Source organism: Amphiprion ocellaris, chromosome 23, assembly GCF_022539595.1.
Source record: "Amphiprion ocellaris isolate individual 3 ecotype Okinawa chromosome 23, ASM2253959v1, whole genome shotgun sequence".
Taxonomy (NCBI): domain Eukaryota; kingdom Metazoa; phylum Chordata; class Actinopteri; family Pomacentridae; genus Amphiprion; species Amphiprion ocellaris.
In genome coordinates, this window is record NC_072788.1 from 12,484,735 (window position 1) to 12,499,272 (window position 14,538).

The following is a 14,538-nucleotide window of genomic DNA, read 5'->3' on the forward strand; positions in this document are numbered from 1 at the left end:
AGCTAAACCCCCACAACTGCTACGGTATGAAACAGTAAAAAGCTCAATCTGGTGGAACAACCAGGTACTACAACTACTACTACAACACATTTTTTGACTTGCATTGAGAGAATGCAGGTTTCTTTCCACCTTTTGGAGCTTGTGGAGCTTCGGTACACTCTAACACTATATTTCAAAAAGTGTCCTACAGTGATACAATAAGGTTTGCCTTAGTTCCTGGTTGTCTTAAAAACATGAGCTCTGGTCAAAGGTCATTGAGCATCACAGAAGTCTTTGTCATGGTGGCCCATTGCTCGTAAGACAAAGGTAAAAATGAGCCCCGGGCTGGTACTAGGCCTTATTGAAATGTTGCTGGTTTGAGTGTTAAATAGAATCTGATATGATCTCAAAGTTTAGGGCTGATCCAGACATTTTTAAACTCTTCAGTAAAACCTTAACTCGATTCTTGTTTCATGTCTCAATTCAGGTGTTGTAAAGGGAGAGCGCAGTTTGTGGCAGAACAATAGGTTACAAATATTTTATGGTTTTCTAAATTATTAATCAGCAGCACTATCAGATACACGAGCTCTGGTCTGACGTCATTAAACATCATAGAAGTCTTTGTCATGGTGCCTGTTGATAGTTAAACTTCCACAATGCTCTCTGCTTGCCAACATGAACTGTGTATAGTCCAGGTGAATACCTCCTCCGAAACAGTAGAAGTCTTCACCTGGTGGGAACAACCAGGTATTACAGCAAATCAACAACATATTTTTTGACATGTATGCAGAAAACACAGGTTCTTTTAATCTTATGGAGCTTGTGGAGTCACAGTACAACCTACATTCTAACACTACATTTCAGACAGTGTCCTCCTGGAGCTTTACAGCAAGATTACTGACTATTTGACCCTTGTTCAGAAACTCAAGACAACTTGAAGTACTGTTGCTTTTTCATGCTTTCCTGGTAATGCAACTGCATGCAGTTACTCAGTCGACCTAGTAAATCTGTAAAACATAAAGCCGAGACGTTCAGATGTCTGAAACAGGCCTCAGGGTTAAAATGAGACATGCTAACTGTCGCTTGTTAGTAGCAAGGTGTTGGATATGTAGTTTGCATTTCCTGTGTGATTCACAGCAGAACACGCTCAAATTCCTATGATAAAGAGCCTAAAGGAACACATTAACAGTCAATTATACCAAAAAATCATCAACAAACCAAGCAATGAGAGTATGATGCAGCTATTTATTCCTACGAAAGTATAAGAAAATGTTAATTGTAATACTTTTAAGACCCTGTAGAAACCCAGATCAATTTCTAAAGTACATATACATTCACAGTTGCTTCAAGTAAAGTAAATTACAATTTTCTTTTTTTAAATCCTAGAATAAGAAGACCATCTCATCGGGTTGGATGCCAAACTCTGGTAATTGTAACCCTTCATTTGGACCAACCTCGTACTTCACTCCCCACATTTCGAAATGCACAAAGTTTTCATATAAATGTGTTCTGTTTATTAAAAATCAAAAGGAAATTGAATGATCGAGAGTCTTTTGACATTTGAGGTGTGGGAAAAAAAACAACAAAGAAACACTGCACAAACAAACTCTTCTTGTACCTGGAGTTTATCGTCGCAGCAGGAAGCTGTGGCCTCAGTGACACACAGTCAGATGGTAGGTGTGATGCAGCCCCCCAGTTTATCAGCCGCTCAGTCAGTCTGTGCATCAGCAGCATGGAGATAACAACACTGTGCGCCGTCATGGGTGAGTACCAGGATGTTACTGCAGGCTGCTGCTTTCTGTATCTGGGCAGGTTTAGAAATGTTTAGATTTATGTTGTTTCTTAGTTCTTACATCATGCTACACCAAAATTACATTCAACATCAGCAGTTAGTTGTTTCTACATCACTTGATGTCATTCATGAAAGATGGACTTTTCACAGGTTACTGTTGAGTAAATATGCAAAAACAAAATGCAAATTCACTAGTTCACCACAGTAACAGTCTGTTTTCCTTGTCAGCCAGATGCTTATCGTACAAGGCCAAGACGAGGCTGAATTTGTTATCTGGATGATGCAGCTTTATCATGAAAGCGTTAGTTTACTGTTTGATCAAAGGCAGCATGTGAAGCTTTTAGTGCATCGACTGCACCACAACTCATAGCTTTCTGCAGCTGCTGTCAGTTCTTTGCTGTTCACAGCTTCAGATATGTGGTCAGAAGTAGAAAATAAACTCAAAATAACATCACAGCAGCCTGAAACAGACTAACCTGCTTGTTCACAGTCACATCCGTAGTGAAACAACAAAATCTGAGGAAGACTTGCTGAGCAACTGCACATCCACCAAGATTCCTGGTTGCTCCTTTCTGCAAATACATTCACAAGAAAAAAATAACTTCTCGTTCTCTTGCAGCTTCTCTGAGAGTTATTCCAGACAGATCACAGTTTTTCCACTTGGAGTCCATCTCTCTGAGCTGTGAGCAGCAGAGAAATTCTTCTGGGTGGACAGTTAAGAGGAACACTTCCTTAAAAATAAACCAAAAGTGTCCCACATTCTGGAGGAAAATAAATGACTCTGGCTGCGTAATCGATGACCTTTTCGTATTCGACAGTGGAGTTTACTGGTGTGAATCTGGAGCAGGAGAGTGCAGCAACACCGTCAACATCACTGTGACAGGTTTGTTCCGACAAACTCCAAACTGTTCCTCAGATAATTCAATTAAAATGTTCCTACATGATCCTGAGAAGTGAAACATGTGTGGTCAAGCTGATAAAAAACGTTGCATCTCAGAGTCAAAGCAGGACGTTGTGAAACCACCACAAAAAGTATCAGATTATAAGAACTCTTCAGTTTGCATGTAAACATGAATTCTACACTGACTTGACATGACTTGTATCAGTTGATGCTGCCAGTGAGTTACACAGTTACTAAACTGGTGTTAAAAGTGCTACTCTCTGTGCACCATCACCTACATTCAGCTATAAACTCTTCTCAGCCTTTCATTGTGGTCTATCAGTGTTTCATAAATAACTGTTCTAGTAAAGTGGGACATGACTGTTACACTTGCAGAACAATCATTCAAAACTAGTGATGTTGTGGGGTTGAGTATAAAAAGCACCACACTTTAGGCACATTTGACATCATTTTATGGTGTTAAAATAACATTTGAACCACCAAATGCAAATGATATGAAGCTGATAAAACTTGTGTATCTTCCAGCTGGTTCTGTGATCCTGGAGAGTCCAGTTCTTCCAGTGATGGAGGGAGAAGCTGTGACTTTTCGTTGCAGAAACGAGACGACCTCCTCCAATCTAACGGCTGATTTCTACAAAGACAAGGTTCTTATTGGGAGCAGCTCTACAGGAAACTTTACCATCGAAAGTGTTTCTAATTCTGACGAAGGACTCTACAAGTGCAACATATCTGGAGTTGGAGAATCACCAGAGAGCTGGCTGACTATCAGAGGTGAGCTGCAGCTTTAAGTTGGATTTTCTCAAACAACTTCATTTTTTAATATAGTTATCTAGACAAAGTTAAACAGTTAAAGTTGTTTCACATGTAATATTTCTGTATTTGGCTGTATTTCTGTGCATCAGGTGAAGTTTTGCTGTTTTCCACCTGAAAGCGCATTAGCTGAATTTGTACCTCTCAAACCGAGGATGGTTTATCCACAAAATTTGTCTTTTTTGCTTAACTATTAAGAACTATTAAGGGTCTGAATTTGTGCATCTTCATATGCTATTTGGTTCTTCTAACCCCATGATTTAGGACTGATTCAAAGCTAAATGGATGCTAGTACATGACAGTAGAACCAGTCCTATTGGCTCCCCAGTTTTTTTTTAGTTTCTCAACAAGGTAAAAACTGATGCAAAGTTGACCATATTTCACCTCTTAGTGACCACAAAAATAACAGCACCTTGGATGGATTAAATCCGTGATGCTCCCTTTGCAAATAGTTTAAAAAATACGCCGGGATCAGAAAAACATGCTTCAGTTTCAAAACCCAGAACTGAAATGACATATTTTCCCAACGCCAGTTTAATTAGCTGTATTTACGCTGCCAGATATCTATACCTTCATGTATATCTGACAAACCAGAAGATATCTGTAATTCGTCACTCATCACACATTTAGATAATTCCTCCTCTGTGAAGCAGAAATGGAATAAATCAGAGGGTTACTTGCAGCTAGTCATCGACACCTGCGTTCTCTAAAGCCGACTGTGTAACTTTTAGTTTCCTAGCTGGCTGTTGCTCAGCATCAAAGACGAGCATCGTCTCTTTAACTGATCTGACTTTTGTGTATTGATTTTGAGATGGGTCCACATTTTCAAAACGGTTAACGATTGAGAAAGACGGAGGACACATTAACACCTGCAACACTGAGACGACTCAAATGTGTCCACAACCAACCAAACATTTTGAAAGTGCACGAAAAAAAAAACCTAATTACAGGTTAGAAAAAGGTCTGCACAGTTTCAGGCTCTGAACAAGTCACTTAATTTCCTTTTTAAAGATTTTCTTCAAAGGCAATGCTTCGATCGATGATTTCTTTCAGTGTAAGAAGCAAACCCACTGCACAGGACCATTCAAACACACTAGCAGAAATTCAGCCTTCAGCTGCCACACACAGATAAAAGTCTTAATTTGTTTGCATTTAGGCCAACTTGTGGTATATTTTGTTTTGAAGCAGGCCGTCCTCCATCGCCTGACTTCCACCTCGTGTACATTCTACTTCCTGTGGTGGGCGCCTGCGTCTTTCTCATCTCGCTGATGCTGCTCGGCCTCTGGAGAAGCCACAAAGGTCAGGCTGTTTTCATGTCAACAAAAAGCGACATTGTGCATCCTGCTGCTCCAAAGCTCTCAAATGAAAGTTCACTGTGACTCACTCTACGAAATAATGCAGCAGTTTGCATCAATCTTTTCAAGTTACAACAACGTCTCATGAAATTATGTTCAACCAACAAACTACACTGAGTTTGGGGAATCAGCTTTTCCCCAACAATCAGTGATATTTTCAATTTCCAGATGAAAATCCTGAAGTCAAAGTGAAGAAAAAAGTTAAGTCAATTTCAATAAATTAAATCAATCAGAACTTTATTGAAAAAAAATGAAATTTGAGTTTAAATGATTATTAATTGCTTTTTACAGCTACCATGTAAATTAATGCTTGTTCCCCTATAATTTTGCTGATTGTTATCTGTCATTTGAAAAACCAGGACAGTCGTTGTTGTTGGTAGATGTTAGTCTGTTAAAACACAGTAGTACAAGCTTGTGTCTGTTCTTGTTTCGTGGGTTTTGTTGTCTGTGACGTACAGGTCAGATTCCAATCATTGCAGACAAATGAGACAGTAACGTCACATGTCTTTGTTACATGTTTACTTTGATCCTCACAATGACTACATTTTTTTCTAAGAGCTCTGCATGAAAGACTGGGAGTTTCACCTCCTACGTACCTGAGATTGCAGCGTTTCTTCATATATTTTAAGGTCACTGGAGAGTTTCTGTTCTTTATAAATGGGACAACGTGGTTTTTGGTTTGTAGTCATCAGACAAATCATGTTTGTCTGGTTTTGGGACATTAATGCATCATTAACCAGTTAAATGACCAAGAATTACCTTAGGACTGGTTGAAATATGACAAAATAGTGAATTCGTCATGAAAAGATCCATCTTTGACACATTAACAAAAAATGGTAATGCGGAAGTCTGCATGTCACAATAATAAACAAATATAACAGATATGATGAAGTATTGAACGTATCCATCCATCCGTTATTTATACACCACTTAATCGTCATTAGGGTCATGGGGGGCTGGAGTCTATCCCAGCTGACTTAGGGTGAAGGTAGGAGACACCTGGACAGGTCACCAGTCTATCACAGGACTACACTTAGAGACAAACAATCACACTCATATTCACACCTATGGACAATATGGAATCACCAATTAACTTCAGCATGTTTTTGGACTGTGGGGTGAAGCTGGAGAAAATCCATGCATGCAAACTCCATGCAGAAAGATCCCAAGCCCAGGCTGGGACAAGAACCAGGGATCTTCTAGCTGCAGACAGTACTAACCACCGAGCCACTGTGCAGCCCTATTTAATGTATATTTATTATAATTGTAAATATATATATGCATATATATAAAACAATACTAGAACAAAATGAATCATTAATTAGAGAACAGGGCTACTTAAGTTAAGGCTATGGAGCTGGAGGTAAATTAACGAAACAAACACAAATTTCTTCTGTATTGAAACAAACAAACAAAAAAACCCCACTCAATGTAAACCAATGACAACAGAAAAAATAATGAAGTGAATGAAAAATTTTCAAAATACGACAAAGTCTTGCAAAGTAATTAAATTATACAATTCAATAAATTTCAACAGTTCAAGTTCACAAAACTATTCACACAGTTACAAAGTGCAAAGTCCCGCTAAGTTTTCCTGATTCTCAATGGAAGGGAAAAAAATGAATAATATGGAAAAAGAGAGCTGTTGGTACAGTATATTCCTACCAGAGCAGCAGCATTAATGCAGCCAGGCTTGAGGCCTGCATCGAACCAGGATTTTCAGGGGTTTCTAACTTTTCTAGCATCTGATGATTCCAGTCTAACAAAAAAAAAACAAACCCAAACAAACCCTGACCTATTCAGGTAAATCAAGAAAGTCTTCCAGGGCTTGGCATGACTGAATCATAAATGCATGCATTCAGCTGCACAGGTGTAGGGCGGGGCAAAGCTGTGCTTTCATTGGCTCATGAGCTTGGACTGACAGCGTCGGTGTCCAATAAACACAGACCAGGCTTTCTGGTTGATAGCCAACAAAATCTATTACAGAGTGACTCCTTTTACCTGGGTTACACAAAACATACAGGACACTTTTGATATGAAATACATCGTCACTAAAATATAAAATATTGAGCAGGTTTGATAAGTTGTGGAACCGATGCATGGATTTTTAAAATTCTCCAAATTTAATTAAGAAAATACATTTTTAAATAATATATTATAATATATTTCCACAGTCATAATTCCAATGATCTGCAATATTGGTAAAAAAAAAAATGAGCTCAAAGGTGGAACTTTTTATTACTGATTGGTCATTCTTTTTCTTCAAATTTCAGATCACATAAAATCTTATTTTCATCTTTAATAGTTCCTCAGATGTTGTTATTCAAACAGCGTCAAATTTTAATGTGTGGAAAAATCCTGCAGAAAGTGAGTTGATGGGCCTTTTTAAAAATTAGTATTATTTTAAAACAAATTGTATCTCAGAAAATATTTGATAATTCAAGCTGAAATAACAGATACCATTTTCAATATCCAAAGTTTCAAGCAAATCAGAAATGGTCAAGCAAAAGGAAAATGATGGTTTCAGCAACACTTTGCATTGTTTTCTACTTTTATAATTTCTACTTTTACAGTATTAAACAAACTGACAGTAACTTCTTACAACATGTTTAAACTAACTAATAAAAAACTTTGCTTCTTACCACAAGTGATTCTAAAGTCTTTTATGCGTTTGTTTCAGCTGCAGTTTTCTGTTGCTGTTGTTCCATTTTTAGCTTTTTAAATCCTAATGAGGAGTTTTGTTTTTGCAGGTAAAGTGGACTCTGCTGTCTCCTACACTGATGTCAGCATCATATCGGCAGTAAAACCTCACAGGATCAGAGGTAATCATGTGAGATTTGGAACTAAAAGCTGAAACCGAACCAGACTTAAGATTATTAAACAGATTTGCTTCACACAGACTCACTTCTTCCACTGTGTTATGTAACTTCCTGTTGGGCCATGTATATTCGTTATTGTTATCTGGAAACCTGCCTTCTCACCCAGTTGCGTGCACTCTCATTGGTCCAGCTGTTACCATGGCTACAGTATTGAAAACACTTGGCACAGCTCAAAGTCACACTGGTTCTTACATTGACCGAGTTTCTATTTTTACTTTTGTCAGATAAGAATTTTCTAGTTTTTACAGCTCATTAAACTCTCTGAACTCCAGCAGATTCTGGTTGTTTCAGTTTTTATTGAGCTGTTATCACATGTTTACTCACTCTGGGCTCATTTTTCACTGCAATAGAAAGTCCTGCAGCTCTATGGAAAAAAAACAACCACAAAAGAGGACAAAGAGCTCAGAACTATTTTCTGCGCAGTTATAATGAGAGAAATTATAAAAAAGAAAAAAAAGTTTTATTTCTTTTGATTTCTTTCTTTTGATTGCTGCTTTTACTACTTACACTTTTAATTTGTCTCTATTCTTAAACACTGTCTGTAGTTCAAATGAAAAGTTTTAAGGTTGGAAAATAACAAAAAATTGAGTTACTGCAGTGTTGGGGTGGAAATCCTGAACTCAAGTTGAAGAAAACTGTAGTTTTATTAAGATACAGCAACTTGAGTTTATAGTTTTATATCAACTAATGCAAAAAATAGCATTAACAGCATTTTTATGTCAATACAACCCATCAAAATAATGTTTTCTGTTTTTTAATCCTAGAATTTTTATCTTGGAATCTGGTCATTAGACTTATTTTTTAGAGTGAAGAACACTGAAAATCAGAGATAAATAGCACAGTTTCCCCTCCAAATGACTATAATAAAAGCAGAATAAAATCCCACTGAAAAATATTCAGAAAGCCTGATTTTTGTCTGTGAAACTCCTGTTTAGTCTTTTTAAACACATCAGTTAAACCACACAGTTGCAATGACAATGACATTTTTTCCAATTAGTATTAACTCATTTTGGAGTTTATTTAAAAATCTCACATACTCTGTTTAATCTGCTGCTAAAAATAACCCCTAGTGTGTTTTTAAAACATTAAAATGATAGCGAAGGTACAGTTCGTGGTTCTAATGAATGTTTAAATTTCCATTTTGTTCTGGGGCAATGGATCATGTGCACAGAAATCTCCTTAAACACCACATTTCATTTATTCAGGACTGTGAATCAGTATCATATTTGAATCTGCATATCAGGCCTGAAGGGAAAAACCTAGAATTCTTCTCTGTTGTTTATTGTCCTTATTAATGCCAGTAAAGCTCATTCGGTTGAGTTTAACAGAACTTGTGATGCAGTTTTTATGTATTTATTCAAACATACACCCCAGTGATGAATCCTGAGGTTAATATTTGTCCGTCCTCCTCAGATTTGGACTCTGGGCCGACGTTTTATTCAACACTGAACCTGGAAGCCATCTGATGGGAAACAAGAGCTGAAAGATTGGAATATTCTAGAGTGAACAGAAGATTTTATAGGAAACCGAACAGAATTTATTTTATTTTCATCAGAATTCAGGCAGAAATTTGTCCAGAATTTCTTGAGCTTTTAATATTTATACAAATCAGTCTACTTGAAGGAGAATTGTGTCTCTTTGTTGTTATTTTACATCTGTTTGTGGTCAGTTTCTATTTGTTTCTTATTGATTTGTGATATTTTGTATCTTTGTGGTCATTTTTTATCCCTTTTTAGCCGTTTGTATTGTATTTTATCGTCTTGTCTCTGTGTCTCTTTGAATAGTGATGTTGTGTCTCTTTGTCGTCATTTTGTTGTAATTGTTCACCTGTTTTCTAGTCATTTTGTGATGTTCTGCATTAATGTGTAGCTACTTTGTGCTACTGTGGGATCATTTTGCAACTCTGTGGTGGATTTTCTTCTATTTAAAATGAAGGTGTGATATTGTTTAGTATCTCTATTCCAAGCTGTTGTGTCTTTTGTAGAAGTTTATTGTGTTTTGCGTTTATGTGTAGACATTTTGCGTTACTTTGTGGTCATTTTGCATATCTGTAGTGGTTTCCCATCCCTCCAAAGTCTAATTGTCATGCTGTTTTTCATCTGTTTGTAGGTACTGTCTGTATTTGTAATTGTCTTGTCTCTTATTAGCGTTTTTGCGTCACTTTGTGGTAATTCGACTAAACAGGATGAACAGGGATAGGAACTAACAGGTGGTGCTATTAGAATTATAGAGTGTCAGGTGCTGTGTTCTGTATTCCCCACTACTAACTGCCTATCAATAAAACAAAACAAAAAAACAACAACAACAACAAAAAAGAGATGCAATGAATAAATAAATTAACAAACAGTACTGCAGCTTTGCAGTGGGAATTCATCAAATTGTGATGATGTTTTGCATTTCTTTGTAGATAAAGTTTGTTTTTATAGTTGTTTTGTGTCTCTTAATGGTGATTTATTGTCCCTTTGTAGTCATTTTGGTTCTTTATGGTAACTTTCCATCCATTTTGTAGCCATTTTGTGATGTTTTGCCTTTATTTGAAGGCATTTTGTGCCTTTGAAATCATTCTACTTTATTTTGTTGTCAATTTGTACAAGTTTCCAATCTTTTTGTGACTCTTTTCATCACTCAAAAATCTAATTGTGACGTTGTTTTGCACATATGTGTAGTCAGCTTGTATCTCTTAACTGTGTTTTTCTGTCTCTTTGTAGTAATTTTGACTCTTTGTGGTCATTCTGCACTGGTTTTTTATTAATTTGGAGACATTTTGTGTTACTTTGTGGCCACTTTGCAGCACTGTAGTGGTTTTTAAACCATTCAAAGCCAGTTTGTGATGTTTTGCACCTCCATGTCAGCTTTTTGTGTCTTTGGCAGTTTTTCATCATTTTTACAGTCATTTTGTGATGTTTCATTTCTTTGAAGGCATTTTGTGTCTTTGAAATTCTTTGTCATCACTTTGTGGTTGTTTTGTGTTACTTTGTAGTCATTTTTCAAGTCTGTAGAGTGTTTTCATTCCTCCAAACTCAAACTGTCATGTTGTTTTACATCTGTTTACTGTCTGTATTTGCAGCTGTCTTGTGTCTCTTACCTGTGATTATGTGTCTTGTAGTAATTTTCACTCCATATGGTCATTTTTTTAAATACATTTTTGCTTTTTTTGGATGTTTTCTATTTCTTTAAAAGTATTTTGTGACACTCAACTCTGTAATGAGGTTTCATACCCTCAGAGTGATTTTGTTACATTTTTTTTTGCTTCTCCTTCCATAAACTTTACGTCTTTGTCGTCATTTTCTGTCTCTGTGCAGGTTTTCTTTGTGTGAACAGATCACAGTTTCAGCTCCGAACATCTGCACTACAATCAAACTTGAACCACTCAGCCAACATGGAAACATGCTTGTGGTGGAATCAGACCCTGAAGTCTCTGTTTCATTTTCTAATTATAACAAACGAGAGCTTTGGTGTCGGTTTCAGCAGCTTTTCTCTGTGGTTCAAGTCACATTTATGGAGTTTTTAGAGTCACCTGATCTGAATAAGAAATTAAAACATGAAACTTGGCACCGACTCATGCTTGTGACAGTAAATTATGCAAAAACTTAACACAAACTCTCCCTGGACTCTGTGTTCTGAAAGTTGAACTTTGAATTTCTGTACAGACATTAAAATGATACTTTCATATCTTCAGAAAGAATTTGCCTCAATGTCTCAGATGCTGCTTTAGTGTTTAATGTTTTCTGAATAGAAACAATTGTGTTTGTGCTGAAAAACACCAACAGAAAGTTTATCATTAACAGAAAAGGAATTTTACTGACTGTTATGATGGATAACACTCACACAGCAGCAAAATAGGTCAGAAGTGAAACCGGGATAATATTACACTACTAATCAAAATAGAGTTTCATGGTTTAATCTGTGCCAATATTGACACTATAAACTGTGTTATGATTCACTGGGAATATGTTGCTCCAAGTGATTCATTTCACGTGACAGAAACATTAAAGGATGTTTCTATTTATACTGCATGGAATTTGTGTGTCTAAGATTGTCCATGACTTCATTTGCAGCTCAAACAGGTATTTCCTCATTTCTCTCTGCCTGATCTCACTGGGAGGGAATTCCCTTCTCATGATACCAGCCTACTCTGAGAGTAACTAAAGACGTAATGATTTACAGAATGTGTTCAGAGGTCCTGTTGCTGCTGGTGGAATGTTGTTCCGTCTTCCTGGAGGGTTTGGACAAGGTAGTGGACTTTTTTACAACAGGATCATATTTTCTGGAACACCCAGAGCTGTACAAGGTGATTTCTGAAATGACAAAGATGCAACCTTCATGTGCCTGCCTACAGCCCAAACCAACATGTCACCATCCAGCATGAAAACAGATAACAGTTCTTGTCTTCTTCTTGTTGTCTGGGGCCTTGGATCATTGAAATAAAGCTGCACTTTAAGGTGTCCTTTTAGTCAGTATGTAGTTGATGAACCTTTGGCTGCAGCTTTGATCCTGTGTTGGTCTCAATCAGCCTGAACATGAATGTTGCAGTTTTACCTCAATGCTCTTTGCAAAAAGGAAAATTTATGCAGGGATCATGAGTTAACATCTCCTTTCAAGTCCAGCCACAAACTCTCAGCTGGATTGAGGTCTGGGCTCTGACTCAGCCTCCAGAAGATTCCTCTTATTGTCTTTAAACCGTTTCTGTGTAGCTCTGGTTGTTTGCTTCAGCTCACTAACTTTGTGGGAAACAAATCTTCTCTCAACTCTCAGTTCTCTTACAGACAACATCAGGTTGTCCTCCAGGATATTCTCTGGACTTTTCTGCATTTATTTTACCCTCTAACTTTACAAGCATTCCAGGGCCTGCTGCTGAGAAGCATCCTAGCATCATGATGCTACCACCACCATGCTTCACAGTGGAGATGGTGTGTTTGTGATGATCTGCAGTATTACATATCATCAACATAGCATCGAGTCTGATCGACAAAAAGCTCAATCTTGGTCTCATCAGCCAACAAAACTTTCAGTTGACTTCAGAGTCGCTCACGTCTTTTGATGAACTCTAGCCCAGGTTTAATAAGCTTTTTTTCTCTTTGTCACTCTACTGTAAAGCTTTGACAGGTGAAGATCAGTTAACAGGTGTTTTATTTAGAGTCTCTCCCATCTCAGCCCGTGAAGCTTGTACTTCCTTCAGAGGAATCATAGGTGTCTTGGTGACATTTTACTTCTATGTTTAATGATGAGTTTAATTGTCCTTCTCTTGTGTCTGTTCTCTGACTTATCCTTATTAATAACATGTTCACAGAGTTTCTTGCAGTGTTCTTTTGTCTTCATGGTGTAGTTCTATCCAGAAATACTGATTCACCATTATCTGCACCTTCCAGAAATACAAGAGTCTTTATACTACAGTAACTGAGACACATTCACTGCACTCAGATGATCTAATTATTTCAGGTCTAGAACCAACTGGCTGCACCTGTGTTAAATTAGGTGAGTCACTTTAATGAGGATGGAAAACTTGTGAAACCACTTGTTTTATGTTTTACATTTTTCATTATTTAACAGTACTTTGGAGAAATTTGTTCTCACTTTGGCATGAAAGAGTGTTTTATTTTGTAAATTACTGTTTAAAAAGAAGCTAAATTAAGGTGACCTTGATTCTATGTTGAAAAGCAATAAAGGGGATGTGGGTGAATGCTATTTATAGGCACTGTACAGTCAGTAGTCAAAGGTGTGTTTGTGTTGTGACGTTATCTAATCATTGAGCTTTAAAACCACACCTGATGAGGTTGTAGGTTAACTTGATTGTTCTGAGTTTGTCCTCAGCCGTTACAGAGATTTTATAACTGGAAGAGTAGAAATACAATCATTAAGTTTTCAGAAAAAAAGCCAGAAAAAAGACCATCTGCCTGCTGAGTTTTTATTTTTATTTAGTCTGTTCACTCTGTAGAAAAAGAGCAACACCACCAGTCATTAGTCACGTCCACTGATAAATCTAACACCAGCATTAACACTCCTTTAAGCTCTCTTTTGATTTCAGTTAATTGTTGAAAAATGTGCCTTTTTTGTGGCTGAAGGCTAAACTGTGTTTACCAGCTGGTCATTGACTGCATCTGTCTGCAGGTGGACTCAATGGACCAAAACCACAATGTGAAATAGTCCAGTGAGAAACTGTAGCAGTTTTTATTTACATGACTTTTTTTTTTCAGTTTCTGTCACTCTGGTACCCAAAATCCTTTAATAGTTTAACTGTGCATCCTCTAAGCATGCACTGAAATCAACATGTAATGATTTACACGATAAAAGAACTACTTTTCATTGACCCTACTTACTGATTCACATAATATAGGTGTATAATTAAATTAGGATTATAAATAACACTGTCGTCTATGAAAATGCTCAGTTTCTCATCAAATCTAATTAGTTTTTAATTAAGATATGTGCTCATTATCTCCTGAAAATCACTGGCTAAAATGCTTCTTTTGAAGTAATGAACACCGGGGACCTTCAGGTCATGTGACTGTGATTTCATCATCAGCAGGAAAATACTCCAAAATTATTGTAAATTTCATTCCTTTTCCTTGTTCCTTCAGATCTCTGTTGCAATGGCACAATGGAGCCTCATTAATCATTCAAAATGAAAGGTTTATTGTATCATAAAAGCTGGGAATCTTTTCATCTTCATTCAGGGAAGAACAGATAATATATTTAGTCAATGATAAATCTGATAAATCTATCTGGGAAATTCACAGTGGGTCACTTCCTGGTTTTCAGTAGAAGAAGTACAGTGGTGCAGGATTTTACTGCTTGTGTATTATTATTGTTTGGAAATACACA

The 14,538-nt window shown here is 36.9% G+C and overlaps 1 protein-coding gene across 1 annotated transcript; it reads left to right on the top strand.

Moving 5' to 3' along the window:
- The first annotated feature begins 1,699 nt into the window (after positions 1 to 1,699).
- Positions 1,700 to 11,000, top strand: LOC111575610 (low affinity immunoglobulin gamma Fc region receptor II-like). The gene is made up of 6 exons (XM_023280842.3): positions 1,700 to 1,742; positions 2,391 to 2,654; positions 3,198 to 3,443; positions 4,671 to 4,781; positions 7,588 to 7,659; positions 9,130 to 11,000. Exons 1-6 carry the CDS (start codon positions 1,712 to 1,714, stop codon positions 9,180 to 9,182), a joined length of 777 nt encoding a protein of 258 aa, XP_023136610.2. The 5' UTR covers positions 1,700 to 1,711; the 3' UTR covers positions 9,183 to 11,000.
- Positions 11,001 to 14,538: the final 3,538 nt, after the last annotated feature.